Raw genomic sequence first — 25,539 nt, 5'->3', positions numbered from 1 at the left:
GGCAGAAAATCCTCAATATAAACTGAGAATAATGAGCTCTATTTAGAGTACATGAGCTGCATGAATTGGTGGAGAATTTTCCAAACATGCACGCTACAACACCATATAGAAAGTACATAAATTTGATATCAAATAGTGAAAACACCCATTCAAATTACAATTAAAAGACCCACCACAAATCAGGTTAGAGAGGGCTTCATCTAAACAAGATATAATGGAGTGGTAGAGCACCAAGATGGGAGGGGAGGCCAGGTGTACTGAAGTAGGAGTAGGTGTGTGTTAATCTTAGGGATTTATAGTAGCTTCGTGAGAAAGTGGGGAAGTAATATGCAAATTAGGTTGTGAAGCAGGGCTGAAAATGATCCTTGTGAGTTTAGATCGGAGGTGGAATTTAAAGAGGCGCAATCTGGGTGATCACTAAATTAGAAGCATTGTTTATGAAGGGAACTGATTTCCTTTAAAGATAATGGAAAGGGAAATGCTGGCCTGTCAGGATATAAAAGTGCACATATGAATATCTGTACCTGAAGACTACTACCGCTGTGGCGCAAGGATAAGGTATGTTGGGCTCTGGTTGTCATTCATTCTCCTCTGTTACAGTTCAGCGTTTAAGGACATGTACTGTTGTATTCAAGGATTGACTTGACTTTGGGAATGTCGGGAGGGGTGTGTGTGTTGATCTCCTGCAAAAGTTAATCTCTCCTATTTTGTTATTTGTAAGTGTATATATTTCACCAGCTTCAGGTTCTAGGTTTAGTGTTTGAACTGACAGTAAGTTGTGGGATGCTGGCTTCCATTGTTGCATCTTGATGCAATGAAATGCTTTCCGTTTATCTGCTAGCGTTTCATTTCTCTGCCTGATAGGTATGATGTGGCTAGGGATGGTTTGCTACTCCCTCTACTGCATTTATTTAGCTCCATACTAGTGGCTGCCTTCATGCTTACCCGAATGTACTCATATATTCAAAGCTGATGCCTCCAGACATTCACACCGGATTCTCCTTCTGTGGTTCAGAGTCCTGTTTTGCTGACAAGATGCACTTCAGAGGCAAGAAATTATCACATCTAGCTTACACCATAACAGTATAGGGCACCCTAGTAAGTCCCGAGGCTGAAAGCTGTGCGGCGATGCTCGTGTTTCTTTTCAGAGGGAACCAGGTATAGCAGCTTGGGCTGGATGGTTCCTATCGGGGCATGACGTAGACTGATCACTCCATGTGGACTGAAATGCAGCCCAGAGTAACGATCAGTGGTTGGCAAGAATTCAATGAAACACCCCATCTGTGTTAGGTGCGCCCCACACATGGGTCCTGCAGGCCTCTGTGCCATAGGAGTCAAGCTGCACCTTACTGGTGCGGCAGACAAAGATTGAAACCAGTCTGCTGTTTGCGTTCCTATTCAGAAGGGATCTGGCCTGGCACCTCCGGATGATTTGTTCCTACTCAACATGGGTGGTTAGTTTTAGGAGTGCAGAGGGAGCAACTCTCCTTTGGGAGCTATTGCCTTGGCCAATGCTTTTTGCCGATGCTGTGCAGCACTGGTAAAAATAAAATAAAGGCAATATGGCACAGCTGCTACCGGTGAAGGCATCGTCCCTATGTCACGCATGTGTGGAAAATTTTAGAACGAAAAATACTGCTTAACATAAGTGTGGTTAACTTGACATAACCAGGCCACATTATTAAAAGTGCTTGTTTAAATGATGTGCACAAGCATTTTTCATTTTCTTTTTAGCAAATGATTGGCATTCAACTGCAGCCATGTCCCGACTCTGTATGAGTAAAGTAATATTTTTCTCTAGCTTCTCAACTGAAGGGATTCGTTTTGAAATATTACAAATGTATGAGCTAAACCTTCATTGCCATGTCCATAGTGCAGAACAGTACAGTGTATTAAATTGCATTTCTGAGGATTGTCCAATGAAAACCGTTTCCAAGTATGTCCTTTGGAAATTAACAGTCTGATTGACTTTCTGTGCAAGTAACATTGTAGTGCTGCCTTTTTACGTAATGTCATGCTAAGGAACTGTACTCACTGTCTGAAACATCATAAAAGATGTGCCTTCTGGGGAGGAATTAATTCATTTCGATTTTGTACTAGAGAGGTCCAGATGCTGTGCGGCCCTTTTGCATTAGGGCTTGTTATTATTAATTTGACTATTGCAATATGTGCTGTGTCTATTATTTCTTAAAGCCACATTATATTATTGCATTTGTTCATAAATTTGGCTTCTGATTCAAGCTAACATTTTACTTTCTGTAACGATTAATTTGACATTTGAATAAATCTAAAAACTGAGAAGAAGCCTACTTGTGCAACTCTTTCAATAATGGTTGATTTGAGCACAGGATTCTCCCTTTCCCCGCGAATTGGCCTTCATTCATTTTAACTGAGTTGGTGCATCAATATATGCGTCACCGCGGATAATGTGAGTCTAGAGGACAGTGTGTGCATTGTTTATTCACCAATTCATGATGGTGAACAACATTTGGATTCTTGCATAATCTGAGCAGCCCAGCAGCAAACGGCAGCTGCCCAGCCCGCAAAAATAAAAACGGTTACAGACTGCGAGCAGTTTGTGGAGCAACGGAGGAACAGGCAGGTGGGGCTATGGCAGTGCTTAATTTGTAAAATATTAAGTGCCGGGGCTCTGACCAGGAGACCACTGCAGCTTGCACCACCCATCACCCTGGTCATTGCTGCCAAAACAACTACATACCTTCTCTCTCTCGCATGTAAATGCGACAGTTCACATTATTCCAGGTACCCACAGCTAAAGGAATGGCTGGGGAGGCAGGTATTAGCAATGTTTTAATGTATATTGTTTCCTTAAACAATAGTTATACTGCTCATCTCTAAAGTACATGAGCAGAGCCACCTTGTGGCAGACTGCCCGAAATTTGGTGTTGACAATTAGGTGCCGGTGCCGAGCACCGGAAACCAATTAAGTGCCGGTGCTCAGCACCGGAAAGCACCGGCTCAAATTAAGCACTCTATGGGGAAAGCAAGGGGTAGAGGGCTGTGGGCAAGGAAGCACTAGAGACTGTGCCAGTGGAGGCCCCAAAAATAATTACAAAATAGGTAGTTATGGGGAAAGCAATAGATGATCTTGGAGAGCGGGTTGAGCAAGCAACACAGAGCATGAGGGTGTTGGGGGTAGAGACGTAGCATACGAGGAAAAGAGCTAGAAAACACATGTACCGTCATGGAGTGCTGAAAGAAAAAGAAAAAAGTAGTCCCCTAAAGTTGAGCAATAGAATGACACAAGTCAGGCAATTTAAAGGATGATCAAAGGCTATGTGCCATGGAAGGGTCAATCACAAGAAGAAGAAGGCAAGTAATTAAATAAGAAGGAAACAAATGAAGAGGAAAGCCCTGTTTGGAACTACCAAGAGGGGAAGACTGGTTTTTGGACTGCCACTGCTGACTTTGGAGTTTATCCACGATTTGCATATTTATTTATGGTGCAAGTCTGATCTACGTGACCTAGTGTTACATCTCTTCATACTTTGAGAGTGGTAGAATCGCATGACCCGCATTTCAGTCAGCATGTAACACGCAGACAGCATGAAACTCTCATGCGATGGCCCAATAGCGTAACCCGTGGCAAGCATTCAGATGCGCGGCATGAGTATCAAATATGTTAAATAAGCCATTGAAGGCCCCTAGTATCAGAGTTTTTTGTAAAGTGCCGTGGTCCCTGTCAAGCAAAAAGGAGAAAGTGAGAGTTGGAAGCATTAGAATTCAGGCACCCACATACAACTGATCCCTGGTGCTAGGGCGAGATTGGGAATCTTGTTCCCAGCTGGAATGCTGCTGTAAACAAAAAGGTTCTAGAAGTCCAATCTGGTGCTAAGAGCTAATCCAAAACATTAGGTTTCTGGTGGAAGTCGACATTAATGAGACGCAAACAGCCAACATACACAAATTAATCCTTATGCAAAAATACAATGTTTAGCCTTCTAGTTACAGTATATTTGTGCTTTTTTCCAACTATCAGCACAATGTTTCACTATGAGACTTTCACAAACACAAAAGTCTTTTAAATCACAACTGTACATGCCACATTAGCCCAAGTCCCTTCAGCGTCTTGTCTTCTTCCCAGAGCACCAGATATCACTGAAACTTTGTCAAACATCAAGTGTTAATACAGTTTAGAAAGGAAGATTTAGAAAGAACTTACAGCAGCGAGGCAGGCAGGGTTAGAGTCCCCAGGGGGCAGTTAGTAAGACAGTTTGGTTCTGGACAGGACAGACAGAAAAAAGAAAGAGGGTTGGAAAGAAAAGAAATAGCAAATAATGTCAGTCATACAAGGCAGCTTTTGCAGTTTGGCCTTTGCGTGTTCCTCATCCTGTTATAGCTACAGGTAACATTCTGCAAGTCGCCAACAGACAGAACCACTAGTTCGTATGTTACATTGATTAACTTGAAGTATGATGGATTGGTTATATATATGAATTGGAACTTTGGAATCTATCTTTCAAAAAGAGGTGATTTTGTTAACACCAACAATAGAAGCCACAGAATTAACAGCGTAGGATATTGTATTTGTGTTTCCCTTACGCTGTATATCTTTTTTTTTTTATTTGTAGAGGTCGTTAGTATAATAAGTAGGGCCCTTATTCTCATGGTCACATTAATCCCAATTTAGATGCAAACGGAAGTTTGAATCGAAATAGGCATTACAACTTGTGTGGTAATACCTCACCTTTTCCACACACAAATTTCGCCAGGTAAAACCTGGCAGAATTTGTACATGAAAGATACTAAATTTTCCAACTTTTGAACCCTGGAAGCTGAAAGACATGCACCATTACCTCATTTGGAGGTGTATTATTTTGCGGTAACAGCAAACACCATAAATAACAAATCCGGTGGTATCCGTATTTATTAGGTGCTGTATTACTCGCGATAAACAGGATATTCAGGATAAGGCCCCTGGCCACATCTTTATGGTCACTTCTTTGTAGTCATTTTCTACTCTAATTGTCTTTTGAGGTGTGTAAGACCTCTTTATTTAAAAATGGTAGTCTGGTGCTATGTACATACCTTTGCACATAATCCATTTGGGCACAGACACCCAACTTTGGTCGTCTGTATTCTTAGGTTGTTTTTGTTTTGACATTTTTGGTTTGCTTTGTTAACACTACATCACACTAATTTCATAAGTGGCCTATTTAAGAATTGGAAGACAACTGCTTCAATTCCTAATGAAAATAAAGGTAGATCAGAGGAAAATAGAATAGTGCACTTTCTTCTCCCCTGAAGGGGGTCCGGGAGAGAACAATTCACTGTTTGATCCTTCTTTGTATTTAACAATACCTCTAGAAACCGGATTAGGAGTTGAGTTTCAACAGAAAATAATGAGACCATTGTATGTTACCATCCGTTGTGGCTTTCTATAGTGAAGCAAGAGGGGTCCAATGTTTTTCGTCATTTTTACAGTGGTAATGTCCCAGGAGTTGGTTTTGCGCTCACAACCAAACTACACAGTACAGCACTGTACTGAATGGGCCATACGCCAGTACATGATCGACTGGAGGTTTGGTGGGTATGTCTGAAGAGAGTAATGAAACAGGGTGAAAGAAGCAGCGACATTATCTCCATTCCTACTCCCAGGAGTCTCTTTGGTGTTTTTGGTTTCTTCGTGTTTTTTAGTTGTTGGATGGCTTGAAAACCATTTGACTAACTTGCCTCTAAAGCTACTTGACCTACATGCGATTGAGCCACAGATTTTTCTTTTTCGCTAACAATGAAAGCCTGATTTAGAGGGTAGTAGTAACAGAAAACTCTGATTTCTGGAGCAAGTAGTAAATGGAGAGGGGAATCCACTGGTGGAATTATCTCTTACATTGTACCCAAATGTTGACAATAGTCCAGATGGATTTTCCTCCAAAATAAGACTTGCTCAAGGAATAAGAAGATGTTCTATTACGACACAACTCTAACAGAGGGAGCAAGTCTCGGTTATGTTTAGGGAATTACATTACAACATTATGTTGTACTGTTGCTAAGTAGGTCTGCCTGTCACTTCCAAACTGTACCCTAAATCAGGTGGGCAGGCATATGGTTGAGGTCCAGGCTACTCCTGTTTTGAGGACTTTTTGGGGGCTTTGTTTGTCAACCTAATACACTATGGGTGTTATAGTCTTAATTTGCTCCCTTTGATGTAATTAAAATGAAACACCTGATAGCAACGATTTGCAGGTAATATGTTCGGGACTTCATGAGATCGACTGAAGGGCTTACCCGGTCTCTCTCTCTCCCCCCTCACTCTCTGTTTGTACTTCTGCTCTGCTCCTTTTTTCTATCTCCTCATCCTGTTGTATCCGTCCCCTTTCTCTTTCCGTCTCTCGTTCCCTCTAAACATGTGCATATATATCTATTAATCTCTCTCTTTAAATCTCTCTCACTTTTCTCTCACTTCTCTCCCCGTTTCTTCATTTTGTTCTCAATCTCTCCATTTCTCTCTCCTCATTGTATCTCTGTCTTTCACGGTCTCTCTCGCTGTGCGTCTCAATATCTGTTCCCTCTCTTTCTCTCGCCTACTACCCCACTCTGCCATTGCCGCTCTCAATCTCTTCCTCTTTATTCCCCTCTCTTTATCCATCTTTCACTATTTCTCTCTCTTTATTTTGCACACCCAGTGCAAATTAGGCATAAATCCCAAAATATAAGAAAAGGAAGCGCCAATTACTGTGTCATGCATTTCAACATATTATAGTATCATGACTTAAGCACAGGCAAAATTGGGAATGGTTTTAATTGGTTCAATGCCAGCCACAGGGAAGAGGAAGCAAAGGAAAGGCCCTACATAGAACTGGATTTAGTGTTACTAAGACATTTGATTAAAAAGCAGCATGCCACTTACCGGCTACCAACTGGCCCCAGTGACCAGGGGCACCTTAAGTGTTTCTAGCCAACAACACCCAGGATGATGGGACTCGCATGTCCATAAATGCAATGGGAAACGTAAAACTGCAAACCCCAAAATCAAGAATGTTGCCGGCTAAAAACCAGACCAGTGGAAAGTGTGTGATCGTGATGACATGGAGCCATGAAGACAACCACGGAACAATTCACTCTACTCAGTGACTTCAATAGTTAAAGATAAACATTATTTTTCATTCTTTCCGTTCAAACCCAATACTGTTCATGCCTTATTTTCGCCTAATACTTGTATTTGCAAAAGGATCTTCCTCGTGTGTGTTTTTTTCATTAGTCTTGGTTTAGAAGGTACAACACTTTGTACTGCACATTGCAAGATGCGGGGCCAGAGCATGCCATGTCAGGAGGACCATGTTCCAAGCACTGTCCTTTTACTGTATTACAGTCTGGTACACTCTGGGAGATGTAGTCCTGGTACAATATTACACACACCTGACAATAATTGGTAATAGAAAAGCCTAGATTTATAAACATGGGGTCCTGAGGACATCCATCTATCTTGGTTACAGATATTATGTTCCATCTACATGGAAATGGAAGCTGTTTAATTTTCAAAGTAAAGTGCTGTGCAGTATTGCATAGTGTCCTCCAGTTCTCAGCTGTGTCTTGATTGTGCCTTTAATTTTACCTCCAAGCAATTCTAAACAAAAACGCTTATGTAGCAAAATTCACCTCGTGAAACATATTTATTCTATTTCAGTTGTCCACGTTATATCTTAGGTATAGTTTTACCCAGTTTCTCCATCTTTTTTTTTGTTGCTAGAACAGTTCATTAATGCGAGGTTCTAATAATTAAGCCCTCAATATTTTTAGAGCATACCATTTGCTATTCTCTTTGCTGTATTAGTCCATCCAGTCCATGTTGCGGTCAACACTAATGGGCTCAGTGACAATGCCCTAAATTCTCAGTAGGGCCGGTAAGAGTTACTGACCCCAGTGTTACCAGCCCCACTGGGAATTACATCAGACTCATTTGAATCACGGGTTCTTAGAAACTTAATTGACCCATCCTATTTTCCTCAGGCACTTAAGCCGCTAAAAGCAGCCATAAATTCTGGGGAAAACTGTTGGAGGGGATGAGGAATTTCCAGGAAGTCAGACCCGGAGTTATTAATTCCCTCAATAATTCCTCAGGGGATTCTCTGGGTTCAACCTGTAATCGTCATTAATTCTGCACCCGCAGAGTTAACACGACTTTTAGTATTACTAACTCTGGCAGTGAAAAAGTGACGCCTTTACTTTTAAGCACAAGTAATGCGGTCCTAAGACCCACGAGGCTTTATAGATTATGATGTCACACCCAATATGTAGTCTTTCACCCACCCATGTCATAGCAATTGGATACCGACGTTATTAAGACATGAGGAGTTTAAATGCAAGAAACACATTTAATCAGATAACTATTGATAATCAACCGTTGTTTCATGGGGTATGATTTGTTTCAAGCTATAAATAAAGGCATCATTATTCACCTTACAGTAGTGCAATGGACAACTCTGTGAAATTACTTCAAAACTTCCCACAGACCACTGCATTGGGTCTGACCCTGGGGCGTGGAACAATTTGGAGTAACACTGCACTGAAGAAAATGGCCACATAGAACGCATTGGAGTGCATTTCGGAAATCGTGGTTTTTCAGAAAAGGTAAAAGCAAATACTATGTGGGTGGGTTACAGTCTTATTTTCAGTGCAAGGCTTTGCCTACCCTCTGCATTTCCTAGATATATTGTCGCCGGCTGTTTTGTGCTTTGCCCCCATAACATTCATGCACCTGTAATGTATACAGTTGTACAGGGGCCAGTGGGCGTTTACCATTCCCTTACAGTACCTCAAGAGTCCTCTGGGTGTCAGTATTGAACATTCTGAATTAAATGCATCACAACAGTGCTGAGCAGAAATCTAGTGCCACTGTATGCCAAGCCTTGGCACGCCAACACTTGGAAACTCGCCGTCTGGAGGGAGTTTTAGCAAGACTTTAAGGGCCTTGTTGATAAACAGACCTCACTGGTAGCCAGGGCAACGGATACACTGCAACATTGTGTGTGCTACAAAAACAGAGCAGCTCTGCAACGACCTTAAACGCCGCTCGACTTCCTGCCATTGATTCTCCGGTTTCCAGCACAGTTCCTGCTCTTTGTTTCTACCTCGCCATTTTTGTGTTCAATTCACAGCCAAGCTTCAAGGTCCAGTGTATAATTGGAAAACTCGACCTGTATTATTTTTTACTTCAAAAAGTGAACCCAGTGTGTGATGTTCGCTAGATTCGTAAACAGTTGCAATTGGATGTGCAAATGTGGATTATAACATAGAGGCATGGTTTATTGGTGTTTTCTTGGGAAGTGCGCCTGGAATTTCAAGAGTTTAAAGATTCAAAGAGGCGATTTTACGAAAATATCTACAGCAGTGCTGCTGTACCCGGTCGCCCTGCTGCAAGCCTCTATAAATTACGCTATTTCTGGTGTGCGTAAACATACAGTGATGTAACCCCTACAAAGGGTTCTACTATTACTCATGTGCACAAGAATTACACTGACGCTAACTGCAATAGAGGTGTTCTGCCCAAGACTTACGCTGATGCCACGTGGTGTGTACACCTTACGTACTACAAGGCGCACATCCACGAAGGGTTAAGCTCGAGCGGGTGAGCACAAGAGTAGAACTGATGCAGATCACACACAATGCTACACTTGGTTCAGTGCTTAAGGCTTGCACTAAGACACACCCCTGCAAATGGATCCTAGAACTGGTGAGCAGGAGGCCTGCCCTGATGCAGACATGGTAGGTTTGCGCAAGCACATTCTGATGGACAGATACAAACATACAAGTGTAGCTGTTTAGAGTATGCGTTATGATATGGTCTGGAGGATTATTTGACACGCCGGGAGGTTGAAATTTGGAAAATATTGCAATAGATGCCCATCCCAGTTAGGATTAAATTTTACAGATTGAGACGGTATTATCTGCACATTGCACAGCTTTATTTGCAGTTCTTCCAAACCTTCTAAACTACCCCTAGTGTTTCGGTGCGTCAACACCCTTGTGCTTGTGGGTAAATTACACAATGGGCTCTATTTTGCAATATTAAGGCAATGATCAAGGGAATTTTCTCCCTAGTGAATCATTGGCGTTAAAGTTGAAGCATGCCCCTAAACACATGAATTGTCCCTCTTTCGCAAGCTAGATTCATAAGCCAACTCGCTGCCCGCACTAATCTGTACTATTTATTGCTCTTGCACAGGTAGTCACTGTTGGGGGGCATCAGACTCACTCATGTGTTTGCAGTCTATGTTTCATCTGGTGCTGCCTTCTATTATGAGCGCAATCACCAAACCGGCTGCAGAAGGATTTGTTCAAATGCACCACCTTCTCTCCGACTACCACATATAGGCTTTACAAGCATCATCTAATAGCACCGCTACAGAAATCTATTGGCTGACGGTATCACGTGTCCCCAACATGTGAATCCTGCTCTTTGAAAATTACACCTGCCCAAAACTAAACATAATTATGTTTGACAGAAAATGGTACCTCGATGGATGCTGGCTCCTCTTTTGCTAGTTCCCCTGGACTGCTGTCTTTGCTCATGTGGGTTGGACTACTTGATGTTTGCCCTTGATCGCCCTTCAGGACGTGCTCCAAAAGCTTCTTGTTCAAGATCCTTGAAGCATTTTCTGCCAATGAGTACCCCGGAGGAGCGGAGAGGTCCTGTCTGATGGTAGTGAACTCTACCCCACCTTCTTTATGTATCTCGACACTAATGCGAATTGGGCTAGGTGACCTTCCCCGGCCATCCAGATCATGGAGGTGTCCAAATTCTGGTCGGGGCTCTGCAGACCTAGACCTGCTGCTTGGTCGTGACAGTTTCTGAAGTGGGTCACAACAAACCACAGGAGAGTGATCGATAATATTGAATAAACTGGACAGCCCATCGTTTATTCTGGTGTGAACTGGACTCTCCCTTGTGGTGGTGGACCTGGCCCAAGCAGACTCACTGAAACTCTTCTGCGGTGTGCCTGGAGCAACACGGCTGTTTGGCAGGTCGCTCTTTGGAACGGGCTTTTTTTGAAGTTTGGGAGAACCATATTTTGGAGAGCAGCAAGGTCGTTCGAACTTTGCCTGGGCTTTTTCAAAGGCTGGTGCCACCTGCCGGCTCCTCAGGCTCCTCGATGGGGAAGAAACAGGAGTGTATCCCCCTTTTGGTGTCAGACACTTGTGGGGACTGCTTGTGATGCTACGCAAGGACTCGGTCTGCAAGCCAACACTGATGGTCTGGGTGGTCTGTGTTCCTGTACTTGCAGTGCCATTGGTTTGGCAAGCCATGTCCCTGTACTGACAGTCCAGTGGGTTTGTGCATATTGCATTTCTTACAGAGTAGGCTACTTCTTTCATGTCATCACTCATGTTCTTGGCCATCTCCATGTTGTGCAGAGTGGAGGCGAACCCAACAGTGGAGCAAATAGGGCGCTCGATTGGATGATGACTGCCATCTAGAAAGTCTTTTTGGTGTTTGGTGAGGTCACATGGCCACCGTCCACACGTCTCTGGTGAGCTTCCCTTTACCTCACTAACATTCCCTTTGGATTTGGTCATAGAGAACAGAAAGTCAGCGTCTGCCTTGTTACAGCCTTCGTTGCTGGCTATCCTTCGCATGGGCGGTGGACTGTGGAACACTCGACTTGCCATTTTCTCTGCAACACCGTGGCTCCTCTGAGGCGAATTCTGACAATGATCAGGGCTGGTCATGGAGGTGGTGGTCATCGTGACACTGGTTGTGAGGAACCACGATGAGGGGGACAGTGAATTTGAAGTTGGATCGTTCACTCCTTTGCCACTCTCTGTCCTTTCTCCCCAAGCTTCTGTAGGGTGTTCTACTGCCTCACCGCGTTTCACAGCATTATAATCCCAATTCTTGTTAAACTCCTCAATATATTTCAGATCATCGGGTGACAAAGGAGGGGTCAGATCGTCCTTCCCATTCGCGGAAGCCTGGTTTTTGTCAGGGAGGAAGGGAGAACTATCCATCAAACGATGGAATTCAAACATGGAGGAAACAGACACTGCCCTAAAGAAAGGGAAACACAGACATGGTGTTAGTAAAAACACATACACATGCACATTACCTTGCTTAGAACTGCCGGATCATTTCTGGATAAAGTAGCTGCTGTTTATCATAAAGTCACAACTGCTGTGACCTTTAAACTGTGGTACATTCTAACAAAGATTCTGAATTTCTATTAGTATTTTATCATTCCTCTGAAACCACTAAAACGGGAAGTAACACCCAAAAGAGCCTCCAAATTTTATTAAGGTAGACCCAAGGCTGGTTCAAAGAGAAATTGTCTTTCAAAGTAACTGTCAAGACTGCAGTCCCTTTTTTTTTTTTTTTTTACAGAGGCAGAAGATTGTAGTCTTAGAGCTAAGAAATATAAGCTGTAGTACACGGGAACTGTGTGGAACAAAAAAAACATTTTAACACATATCACCAGACATATTCACTTTAATGCGAGGTAGGCCGACTACAAGTATATCCGAAAGCAGCTGGTTTAAATTTCGATACTTGGATAGCGTCATGGAAATGACAAAAGCACTGTTGGCAGAATTCAGAGGGTTGTCGATATTCATTTTATTGGGATATACAGAGCCCGAATCTGCATTTCTTTATGTACAATTTGTAGAGCTAAAGTGGCCAAACAAGAATTTCTATATAAACTATCTTCCTATGGCTGAGGAAGGTTAGTAAGGCAAAGATGTAGATGATCTGAGGGCCTTACAGTTCGCAGATCTGAGGGGTCACCATTCCTAGATTCGAGGACCTCCAACATCCAAAGAGGTTAAAGGCTGCAGGGTCAAGGTGATAGCGAAAGACAAGTCGAGATAATGATGAGCGAATGTAGACAGAGCGGTGAAGTGAGAGTATGGAAAATGGATATTGTAAGTATTGGAAAAATTGACGAGAACGGTAACAATGGAGTTAAGGTAGACAGATGGACAAAGTAGAAGGGTCCAAATTAAGATAGTTGAAAAGAAGGGTCAAGAGTATAGACAAAAGGCAATGGCATCAAAAAAGCACAAGTGGGTGAGAAGCAAGAATTAGATAGCAGATGGGAGAAACAGAAGTGATCGGCGATAACTGCTAAATTCAGAATTTTCTAGCACCCAAACAGTTTTTGTGCTATCCTCAATGCAATATCACCAAATGCTTTTGTCATTCCATACTAGTAGTTGGCATACTAATATTTGGTAAGGAACAAAAGGGATTCATCAACATAAAAGAAGGCCTTTAGGAGACTAAGATAAAGTTAATAATCTGCTAGTGCAGTCAGCACAACACAACAGCTGATTGCATGAAGTTGGAAAATGCCAACACACCAAAGCAAGAGCTCAGGCATATATACAGGCCATACATTCTGGTGTCCTTTGACAGCAGGAGACACTCCTAGTACAGTGATGTCTGAACTGCACAATCAATTTATGGCACTTGGGTTTCAAAACTTCAAAAGGAGTAGGCCAGGAATATGGCTATATTTGACCTTTTATATGTGTAGGTTAAGTCAGTGGCATGAATTATTTAGAACTCAATTAAAAAACATCATACAAGGGGGGTGAAATGATCTACGGAGTCGTACAGATGATGTAATCGCAGTGCAGGTCTTTGCACTATTGCCTGCAAATGTTACCAAATTTCAGGGGAGAAAACATATGGCCACATTTGGAAGTGTTGACACAAAGGGAGACTATTCAATTCACCAACAATAAAACAATTTATGGTTTTCCTGTTAACAATTTGCTCGCTATATGTTGATAAAAAATGTCATACTTTCAACGCCAATGATTTGTTTGCAAACAAATTAGCATCAAACTCATTCAACAAAATCTGTGCAAGGAATAAATCTGCTTGATCATATAGCATGAATATATACAAGGCGTCATTATTACTTGGGTTCATTTTATGTTACCCATTAATCACCCACTGTTCCAAAACTCTGGGGAAACAATAAAAAACACAAATATTGTCAAATCCAATAGGTCTTGGTTTAATTTGCTAACAGCAGCATTAATACATTAAAGTGAGACACGCAGGAAGGGTTCAGCAGAAGCAAACTGAGGGCTGGTGCTGTAACGCGGTCCCTCCTGCGATTCAATACAAACATTTGAGTGGAGGTGGAAGCAATATCCACACAGCCAAAGGTATTAGGTGAGAGAGGAATAATTGGCTGGGCTAAACAAGATGTGACTGTCAAAGTGTCAAGCCAGTGGCTGGAAGAGGCTGGCAGGAGAAAGCCATTGGTTTAAATGGGAGGACCCAAAGCTCACTGTATGAAAATTGAAAGCAATAGGTCTGTGTACCGTCTGTGCTGTCGAAACCCAGACCTAATAAACCAGTCTCTTAGGTGTCTGAAAGTTTTTAATGTTTTAAATGAAAAGAAGTAGTTCACATTGGCAGACAAAAACAAGGAGCGATGTATGACAAAGCAAACACTGAGTCAAATATCCAAAATCCAATTACTTAAAATTGTGATGATCACGATGAGTGGTCACTCACATGTCAGTGATGAGCCACCAACCGACCAAAAGACTTGTCCGATCACATCGTATTAAGAGAGAGTAGTCTGTCTTATGGTGCCACAGAACAACGGAGATCAGATTTTATTTTTAAAAAACGCTCCAAGGAAAATTAATAGAGTATTGATTATATCAATTACAAAGGAGGGATGTTTTCACTAATAGCAAGAATATATGCAAACGTTCATTAAGCAAAAAATTCAAGCTACTCAGATGGACATCCCATAAGCTTTTGATGAAGGTAGACTAGCTGAGTGAGTATCTAGTAGTCCTTTTTTTTTGTTTAATCTGACATTGCAGTTCATCTGTGCCAAAAATTGGCTCTTTTTTCCTATCACAGTACAGGGTCCTATGAAACTGGCCACTCACTCTTCTGTTTCAGCAGGAAGACTCTCTATTGTCTCTGATGATCTCTTAACAGAGATGGGTGAGGTACCAACACCACATCAGAGCTGTGATGTTACATGCACTTGTGGTCCACAGAATGATGGCCCAGTAAGGCTCAGAGCGAGGTAAGTTAGACCTGTGGATTAGAGTAAACCATGGTTTTACACAGTGTGACTGGTGGAGTCACATTCAGAACTGATCTTTGGAAGAAGCACACATTCCCTGGGATGAAGAAATAGTTTAACCCCTCCCAAGGGTATTCTCCTCTGTGTCTCAGTTAATCTTGAACTAGGCAGTGGTAGGTGCACACGTCCATCGCTGACATCTTCGGCTCTTCTGGGTGGAGCCTGCTATCCGTAATCGGAAAAGGACAGGTATGATTTATAAAATGATTGGTTAGTATAGAACATTAACTATTGGCTTCAACTTCGAGACTGAACAAACTACTGTAGCATAATCCCCGATTGCTGTAGTTAGAATACAATTTTTCTTCTTCCCCCATCATGTAAATAACTATGAAGGTGAGAGAGGGTCACCACACCTAGGTATCATATGTAAGTAAAGACATAGAAAAATATCACAGCCAGACTTGGCTGCCACAATATCGTGAAGGGAAGTAAAGATGTAATATTCTTAACTCTGCAACTATGTATTTTGAAGATATACATGCTCTCAAGATACAGAAATATAAAGTTAATAATAGTGAATCTATACTTCCTTATATATACACATGCAACTTCAGGATACTGTAGTACTAATTAGTCTTGGTACAATATTTGTGTAGGGCGAGATTTGAAACCCAATATTCTTATGAAATGCCATCTATGAGAGGGCATTTTAAGCAGATGCACTGAACCATCTATGCAATGATGTTATGGGTTGGATTTCTAGACTGACTAACAGTACCATACCCTTTTAAGGAAGTTCAGAAGGATAAATCTTTCTAGCTTTAAGGTGGCATTGAAAATGAGAAAAAAAGATATTTAAAGAATTTCCATTTTCAAAGTGTATACTATTAAATAATAATGCATTGTTAATATCCTTTTAGTTAAGGAGGAACATGTACGCCGGCTTCCACTTGCTATATTTGGGAATTTGGTTTGATGAGACTGATCACCCAACCTCCGCACTGCACGGACATGTTTTTCAGACTACACTTGGTTGATGGCACTATGTGAATCCTTCATTTTCGTAGAAAGAAAAGCCTTGCACACCCACAGGGCTGAAGACTGTAAACCCGTCACCCACATCATCAGTACCACTCTATTCCTCCCTTGGTTTGGCCTTTTCCCGCACAAAGCATATTGGTACTTTCTTGATGTTGGGCAAAATTATAAAGTGACAACTTAATGGCCAGGCTTCAATGCAGTATTTGACACTTTGTTGACATTGGTAAATAAAGTACTTCAACCTTCTGCGCGTGCACCACCTCACAAACGACAAAAAGCTGTCATTACATGGCTCAATCTGCCACTTTCTACTACAGGTGGTAGATGTTCAGTGAGCAGTTCAGTGTCTTGTGAAACTGGGGTGCAAAGCCAGACAAAAGCTAGTTTGTTTGTTACAAAAAACAAATTCTACCATACTGTAGTTAAAATGCTTGATCGTTAATATTATGGCAAAATGTATAACCGTCATATTTTTCTTTTCCGATGTCTTGCTGAACTGAAAAAGTAAACAACCAAAGTGTGCTATAGGTTGGTAGAATAGATGAGCCTGTAGGCAGGCGCACTGTAAACCCTTAACTGATTAGTATGAAATTCACACTGTTAAGTTCACCCATATCAGTTTAACTGATCACAGACATGCATAACCCTAAGGGTAAAATTGATCAGTGAAACAATTCAGATAGCACACTTCTACACCATAAATATCCCACCTCTTCTCCATGAGCCTTCTTTGCTCTATTTCCTCACTACAGCTCCCCACTAAGAATGAACCCAGAAGAAGGCTCACTAAACATAATTGAAACACCCACCCACCAAAGTCAGACACTAAAGTGATTGATTCTGTAGATGGGGATGTTCCTTCTGGAGTATAGGGCTGTAAATGCAAGACTTATGACTGAATGAACAGCCTTGCTTATACCATGAGCCTGACTCACCCAAATTGATATCCTTTAAACCCTTTTAAAAAGAATGGAGGTGAAAAGGGTGGTCTGCGATATGTCACGGAATGCCTTCCTTGCGGTCACCTCCCATCCATCTTGAATAGGGACCGACAGCAACATAGTGGTGCATTGTTCAAGGTTCTCTTGCAGCTGCAAGCAGAGCCTTGATAGCAGCCATCTTTAAAAAAAATCCCCAGGATAAGGGAACAGTGTTGTGCAGAAAATCTACGGTGAGACAATTTCTATTACTAAACAATCAAAAGGGATCTACGGGAAACTTCAGTCAGAGGCCAGTAAGTTCTATCGGTAATGTCTGGTTTGATGTTCAGTTATGAGAAACAGGAGCGCAAATCGGAGGATAAGTGAAAGCTCCTTATATAGAGCAAGTAATGAAATGAACAAAGTCACCTTCTAATATCAAGCTGCATGATTGACAGCTCCAATTTCACACCAATCATCTCAGGTTGCTTACCTCTGAAGACCCCCCGTGTGAGCTTCCTCCTCCTGCAACAACAACAAAAACAATATGTGAACTGAGATGTATTTTAGAGGTTCCTGTTGATAGTCTAAACATCATATAAAGCCACCAAAATATATAGGTTGTTTATCACTTGTTCATGTTGGAATGATGTACCGAACCTAAACATCTGCTATTAGTGGAAGTTTGTACTACCTCATTTTCTTTCCTTAAGAAAATGAGGCCTCATGTACAAAGTGCAATCGCAAATCAAGCCATTCGCAAAATCAAAGTTTGCAACCTCAAAAGGTGTTTTTTACGGGTCAGAAAGTTATTTCAGACACTTAAAAGGGCTTTTGCGACCATGTCCGAATAGGAAATAAGAGAGGGCATGAAAGGGGTGTTCCATTTGCTATTGATAAGTTGCAGAGGAATGTATCAATGGTTTGTAATTGCAAGATACAGACAACTCTGGCTGGGAGCTAGCTGAAGCCGAATACCTTGATGCTAGTGCCATTGAGGAAACAAAGATACTCCGCTTAACACTTCATGAATGTTTAAGAGTTTGTATTATTTGTCCAATTCCTTCATTTTTAAGCAGTAAGATTGAAGTGTGATGTTGCAAGTTGTATACCATATATTTTGTATGGATACCTGAATTTTCTTTCAATAAAAATTATTTGAACTTTAAAAAATGAGTGTTTAAGAGATGGGCTATGATTTGGAGGTAGGATTTTTCCAAGCTCTGTAGATAAGAGGTATGCATGCAGTGTAAGAATGTCATCTGCACCTGTCAATATGAGAAATGACATTAACAAACATCTAATAGCACTAACTAATGAGTGTTTACTAGTACCCAAAGTAACCACTTTAGCAAGCTCAGACTATTGATGAGCAAACAAAAAAAGGCAGTAATGTTCTAAACGTATGCCTAGCAGTCTGCATGCAGCACCTTGGTGCCGGTTCATACCTCACTAAGGGCCAGATGTGAAAAGCGTATTTGCGATCGAAAACCACGTGGTTCATAAAATCACAGGGTTTTTGACTGCAAAATATTTTTCTTGTATATATTAAATCTATTTCGTGAGTAGGAAAAGAACGTCTGACGCACTATCTGGCTTTACCGACTCATACTGAATCTCAATTAGGAAGGGCATGAAAGGGGTGTTCCATCCTAATCATGAATCGATATGGTATGTATCAATACTTTGCCTCCTCCATAGCGGGCAAGCCATTACCAGCTCCACAAAGGAGGTGATAACAGATTCAAAAGTGGGAAAATTTGTCAGGCGACTGCTGGAGAGCTGGCAGTGGTCCTGGGATCACAGCCTGCTCCCCCCCCCCCCCCAGTGTTCTCCCAAACAGGAAACATTATTTTTTATACAGCAGCACTGGTTCCTTTAAAGAACACGGGCTGTAAAAAAAAAAAAAAAAAAAAAAAAAAAAAAAAAGGTTTCCCCATTTGTGAATAAAAACACAGGGATGGTGGTCTGCTATTCCTTACAGTACAGGCCACCATCCCTGTGTTTGCAGCCCGTCGCAGGGGGTCACCATCAGAGACCAGCCTAAATAATATTCATTAGGCAGGATGTTCTGTGCCCATCTGCAACTGTACATTTTGCAGTACGACCTATTAGTACATGGGTTGCTATCTAAAATTAAAGACTGGTCGCAAAAAGTTAGTGCACAATTTACGAAGCCCTTTTTGCGATGAGCCTTTACTACAGCTGGTTGTAAGTTCACTAAGTTACACTAGAAAGAATTTTAACGCGTGACCTGCAGGTAACAGAATGATCTGTGCAGCAAAAGAAGGAAACACTGAGGTTAGCTGTAGAAAATACAAATGTATGACCGACATGTTACATACTGTGCTTTGCAGGAGGCAAATTAAACTTTTATGCTACTTTATGATGAGTCAAGCTTGTGACCAGACTGCACACAGATGTTTCCAGCAAGTGCATTAACCACTCGGGTTATCTTAGTAGTATGAGACCTGGGAACTTGCTGAGTTCACAGCGATCTCTGGAGCAGGTGCCTTAATCTTGTAAAACATTTTAAAATACAGTCTGTTTGTGAGTAATTAAGTAAGCCAGAACAGATTTACGATCACATTAGTCCTTATTGACAATTTAGTTGGACAGTCTTCAGAAAATAAATGCATACTTTGACTTTCAGACTCGGTTCCACATGACTTCACGCCCCCTTGTGCTGCCACTCCTTTACTGCAATTTATGGGATGCCCCGGACTGACACCCCTTTAAATCTAAGCTGGCACAGCAAGCGCTATTACAATACTTTGTTGCACATGTTCTGCCAAAGTCATCTTCCAAGTGAAGTCTGTCCCCGTTGTACTCGATAGAGAATTTTGGAGAAATAAGATACAGATGAAGATACTGGGACTATTCGCCCAGGTGTACATATACCTACATTTAGGAGTGCAAAGTCCCATTTCTGACTCACAGACCACAGGGGCGGTGGGGTAATTTTGCACAATTCTGATTGTGCAAAACTGCTCTCATGGATGACTGTGGGTGGTCCTAGGTGACGGACACGCAAACTTCTACTATCTTGCAAGTCTGTGGGAATAATTCAACGTATTTTGCAGGTAAGTTCCCACCCTGAAATCAACCAGAGATTTACTCCTGTCAAGTGCACGAGAAAATCAGCTTCCACAGTGTGAATGGGAATGAAACACTGCCAAACTTTTCTGAATGTATGATACGGGGGTACTGCACAGGGAAAATGTATCTTCTCCCTTTAGTATGAACTACGTCTTGGACTCAGAATATAACTGGACACCAATATCTGTTACAACGCTCTTCGGCGCTGCTTTCCCTCCGAAACAATCTCCCTAACACGTGTATAATTTCCTCTATATCCACTTTGCTACACACTCTAACAGTGGCGTAATGCAAAAAGATGGGCCCCACTGTAGAATTATATGAGGGGCCCCTGGGTCTTCCATATCTTATCATTGGTCTTGGGCTCAATGGGGGCCCCTGAAGAGTTGCAAGCCTCTTAAAGGGTTGGGGCCCCTGCACCGGAGGGGCTGTAGGGGCCTGTGTTAAGCCCCTGCACTCTACCTTACTACACTTTGACCAATTATCTGCCATCGCAACACCATTCCCAGCCCTCATTCATGCTCCCAACCTATGCCCTCACCTAATGTTCAAATACAACAGCAGCAGCCCGACTGACCAAGAACCCGGGGCAGTAAAATGTATGTGAACAATGGCTCCAGGAAAAGCAACTCTTTCACATTAAAGACAATCAATACAATCAATACAAATACAAAACTTGCAAAAACAAATATAAGGTGCCCACACAAGAATTCAGGATTTTATAAATTATGATTGTAAATAAGTTTTACAAAAAACACAACATAGACAGTATAATACATGAATACTTATTGCTCAACATACTACAAAAACAAAAAACGTTTGGACATTACATAGTGTTTTGACAAAAGAAAAGAGAACTGGCAATGTGGTTACAACTTCATCCAATAACCCATAAATAAAAATGGAAAAATTATGGGTATCAATCGCTTCCCAAATGCCGGTAAAGCATTGACAGTGTTTCAACGCCAACAGTCAAAGGGTCACCATCAGGACAGAGAATAGTTTTTTTAGCGAGAAGCCAAAGAATGTCCAAACCACAAATCAAAATTAGGGACAAGGCGATTATATCCAAAGTCAGTACTTCCAGAAAAAAAATACTGAATTTTTGTGTGGGAACCTTAGATTTTTGTATTTTTATTCATTGTATTGATTCTCTTTAATGTGAAAGAGTTACTCACCTAATGTTGGAGGAAGAAAGCATTACCTCAGCAAAGCAAGGCGAGAACTTGTCACGCTCCAGTTTACGAGGGGGAGGACCGTCGGCATCGTCCAAAGAGTCCAATGACAATGCGTCCAGAAAGAGGTTTTCAGTAGCAGAGCACCGGTCCGTTTCCTTCAGCTTGAAATGAGACCGGTCTTCAAACGGAACATCATCAGAGTCTGAGAAGGACCTTGTCCCCGCTGCATGAGGCACATGAAGATTCCCCTGGGTTGGAAATGCACGAAGGTTAACACCATCCTTTTGGTCAGATATGAGGCTTTCTGGTCGGTGAGTCTTGACTTCCTTCTGCAGCTGTCCAAAAACATGAAGAAGAAAAGGGATTAGTGGAAAGTGTCAGCACAGCAACAACATACTGCTCAACCAGGTATTTTAGCAGTGGTTCTTTCTGAATTAGAACTTGGCTGGTCGTCTAGGCGCAACATTAAGCACAGTCTTTAGTGGCAGAAAAAGACGGCAAGGCACACTTAGGGCCTTACTTACAGCTTGGCAGACGCAGGACATCTGCTAAAAAGCGATGAATGCCCCGTCTGCAGTGATACACGCGCATTAGTGCAAATAGAGCAGATAAGACATCCACCACTTTTGGGCGGGTAGCCCGCATCAAGCTCTCAGTCTGCCCATTTTCTGTCTACTCTTGACACATAGATCCTACCTGGTCCCCAGCTGCACTCTTGCCTTCTGTGCTAATCAACTGTTTTTATGTCCATCACCTTTACCGAGATGCTGCTCACTGCATTCAGTGAACACCTATTGTCTCTTCTCTTGAGATTTGAGTGACAGCATCACTGCTCATGGATGCATTTGGTTGATCATCATGAAATTATTTTCGGCTCCAACAGTTTCACTAAAGTAAGAGACACATCTGTCACATACGAATGAAGTTGATGTGTCTGCTGGTGCACACAGGTGTACCATTAACAGTTTCACCTATCCAACAAAATAAAGAAACACCCCTAACCTTTGATTTATTTCAGACGCCATGGGCGTGAAGTCTGATAACCATGGAAACAAAATGGTGCGTCTTAATACCCTTGGGGGCTTTGACCCTGAAGAGAATCAAACTCGCCATCAATCAGCTCAGTACACCTAAGAAGATATCCGCCTGCCCACGTAAGATTTCAAGACAAGAGATTTCACTCGAATGATGTGACATTGCTACAAAATGTCTCCCTGGAAAGAAGCAACAAAGAAAGGGAGGTACCCCTTAATGTTTATAGGGACGAGGTATATTAGTGGACACAAAAAACAAACGTTCCCAAAAAAAAAAGCGTATATGTACAATCTAATACTAAGAATTAAAAAAAACAGTCCTGACTGTTTTTTTTAATTCTTAGTATTAGATTGTAACCTTTAGTGGGAGGAAGGCTACATATAGCATTTTATTGAGTATGCAAAATGTTTTTAATAATTTTTTTTAACTATGATTGTATTGAATAGTATGTCTTTTGAAACCACATGTTGCATTGTGTTTATGTTATAAATTTTTATATTGTGACTCTCAATGAAATAGTGACTTTTCTAAATGCGGTCAATTAACGAGTAGGCCAGGGATAAGCCTCTGCTTGCATATACGCTTTTTTTTTTGGGAACGTTTGTTTTTTGTGTCCCTGGAAAGAAGGCCTTTATTAATAAAATGGCCTGTTACTAGAATAATATTCTCGCAACAACTAAACATACTGTACCATCGCTGGCCACTGCTTTGAGACACATTGTACATGATTGTTTTAATGAAACTGCATGGCCATCTCTTGGGAAAATCTATATTATGCAAAAAATATATCTGATGTCAGTGAAATGAAAACATCAAAGTAGATCTAATTTCAAACAGAATTTTACAATTCTCCTTTGACGACTAACACTGAAGAAACTACTGTCCCAAAAATAAAATATTCAGCTGGTGTAACACAGCTTCAACATCGCAGATTGTGTTAAAAAAGTAAGGTTGACTTATCTGTTTTCATATCTATATTATTTGACTTTATCATTTATTAGTAATGAGGCCCATCTAAATATAGATGATAATTACTCAGAGCTATGAAAAAGTAACATACTGGAAACAGACTGGATTGATTAATTGACAATGAACCATTTCATATTGGATTTGCATTTTCAGAATCCCCTTGTACATAGTTCTATTAATTACTGCTGGAATACAATTTTAATGATTTATGTACTGTTGCTCCAGTGTGTTGGTAGTTGTACTACGGTGCTTCACTTACCTTCTTCCTTTTTTTTTTTTTTTTTTTAACAGATTTTATTGAGTTTTTATCAACAGTGCAGTAACGTTTTCGGCATTTAGAGATACTTCATACATTACAAGCTCTTCAATAAAAGATACTATTTCTGCTATGTTGTCAAGTTTCTTCTTTGTTTTTTGACTTTCTTTAGGGCTGTGTTGCTTTACATTGTCCAGCTGCACTCTTAGAATGTCTGATAACAATACATGGGAGGAAGCAAGATGCGCCCCTCGAAAGGCCCTGGGACACACAAAAAAACATCTGCAGTCACTCATCTGTGGCTGATGAAGCTGCTGCCATAGACAGAGGTCGGGAGAAAACTGTTTACGATTTCAGGATGCATAATGCAGCCAGAAGTGGCATTTCCTAAATATGTAGGGCAACTTGCCTCAAAGCCAAACAAAACCTAAATATTTGATCTAAAAGTATTTTAATCTTGGGTTAAAATGAGAACCTGACACTTTCTCTTTTGGGTGACCTAAAACGTTGTTTCCTCCATGCGGAAGTGTACCGACGCTTCCAAAAAACCTATTCGTGGTTTAATTGCAATGTTTTTTCCCAGAAGAAGCATTATACAGGGGTGAACTTTCTAAACTCAAAAACAGCTCAACTGTGCATTACGTGGGAAGGATATGTCAACATAGGAAACCCTTCTATCGGTTTAAGTCACGGGACCTTATTAGAATCTCGAAATTAGGGGGTGAAGATCATATGATGTCCTACAACAACTCACCCAAGAATACTCAATGCACAAAACACAGTTTTTCGCAAACCGCAATTGAGGAACAACCTGGGTACACATGCAATGGGCCGAACAGCTCTCCCTGATTTCAACCCATTTGTACCCAAAATCCTAATGGAATGATTGTGTAAGAAAGGTAAATCCCAAGTGCACAGATCTGAGTCACTCGCAGAGCAGCAAACCAAGAAGGAGGCCAATGTGGATAGACTAGAGGTAGAACAGTGGACAGAAGCCAGGATGGCCGATCGAGTCCTAGCCATTCCATTGCGATTAAGACTTATCCAATTCACATACTTCCATAGGTCATATTTTCCTGAAAACGTAAGGAGCACGGGCCAAGGCCAGGCCCCCCCAAAGCCCTAGAAGTCACACAGAAGTAGGAACATTCTTACACATGGTTTGGACGTGCTTGGTCATTATTCGATACAGGAAGCAGCTACACGGCACACTCAGTAGGGCAACAAAATGTCTGAATGCACCTAATCCCAAAGTGCTGATACTTTGAATCATGGGTGAACTAGGATGGCCCAGGCATATTGGTATACTGACAGCTAGGGGACTGATGTTATTCAAATGTATCATCGCAAGATGCTTGCATTCGAAGGAGGCACCTCCGGACCACCAAATGGCTGGGAGTTATGGACTAAATTGCCAAAGCAGAGGAAGCTGTATACACAGACAGGTTTTGTAGTATAAATATGAAACCTAACTTCTAAATACTGTGAGGGCCATTGTTGCAATGTTTCAATTAGGTTTTTCCCACCCTAATAAAGCCATACTGCTTAAAAGTGGCGTTATGTATTGGGAGTTACCAACCCTCTCGAGGTAACGCCAAAACACTGGTAAGCAGGCAAGAAGTAGGAGAAAATCCACATGAAAATTGGAAGAACAGGCAGCGATCCGTGCAGGGAGACCAATTCCTTCACGTAACTCCCCATTAACTTGTAATCAAAAGTAATCCCCTTCCCAACAATTACTGATGCTGACTGTACTATCAATCGGAGGGTGAAATTCTGGGTCACAAACCACCCCTCAATTTATGTCCCCCCTTTAGTTGTACCGTAAGTGTTGAGCACTAATGCTCTCTTGTGGTTTCAATTCTAGTGTTGCCCAGTAAGAGACGCAGGGTAATAATGCCATGTAAAGAACCATAAAAGCCATTACCAACTCCATTGGGATTAACATGGCACTCATGAGGCCTTATGTTGGCCTATAATTTCAGATCCTCTTAACAAATATGCCACAAAGCTGT

At 41.5% G+C, this 25,539-nt stretch overlaps 1 protein-coding gene across 5 annotated transcripts in view; it reads right to left on the bottom strand.

Annotated features, from left to right (window-relative positions):
• The window catches only part of MTCL1 (microtubule crosslinking factor 1), a 490,856-nt gene that overhangs the window by 2,255 nt on the left and 463,062 nt on the right, over positions 1 to 25,539 (bottom strand). For 3 of the 5 annotated variants that reach the window (XM_085607318.1, XM_085607317.1, XM_085607316.1), the window contains 3 exons: positions 21,291 to 21,599; positions 17,481 to 17,512; positions 10,477 to 12,010 (listed from right to left, as the gene is read on the bottom strand). In XM_085607318.1, the coding sequence (XP_085463444.1) occupies positions 10,477 to 12,010; positions 17,481 to 17,512; positions 21,291 to 21,599 (1,875 nt within the window). Of the gene's footprint in view, positions 1 to 4,183; positions 4,242 to 10,476; positions 12,011 to 17,480; positions 17,513 to 21,290; positions 21,600 to 25,539 lie in introns of all 5 variants that reach the window. The other 2 variants (XM_085607320.1, XM_085607319.1) reach the window with 1 other exon arrangement.

The sequence above is a fragment of the Triturus cristatus genome, chromosome 5_2, assembly GCF_964204655.1.
Source record: "Triturus cristatus chromosome 5_2, aTriCri1.1, whole genome shotgun sequence".
Taxonomy (NCBI): Eukaryota; Metazoa; Chordata; class Amphibia; order Caudata; family Salamandridae; genus Triturus; species Triturus cristatus.
The sequence above is the reverse complement of the archived record's forward strand: the minus strand, read 5'-3'. Positions and strand labels throughout refer to the sequence as shown.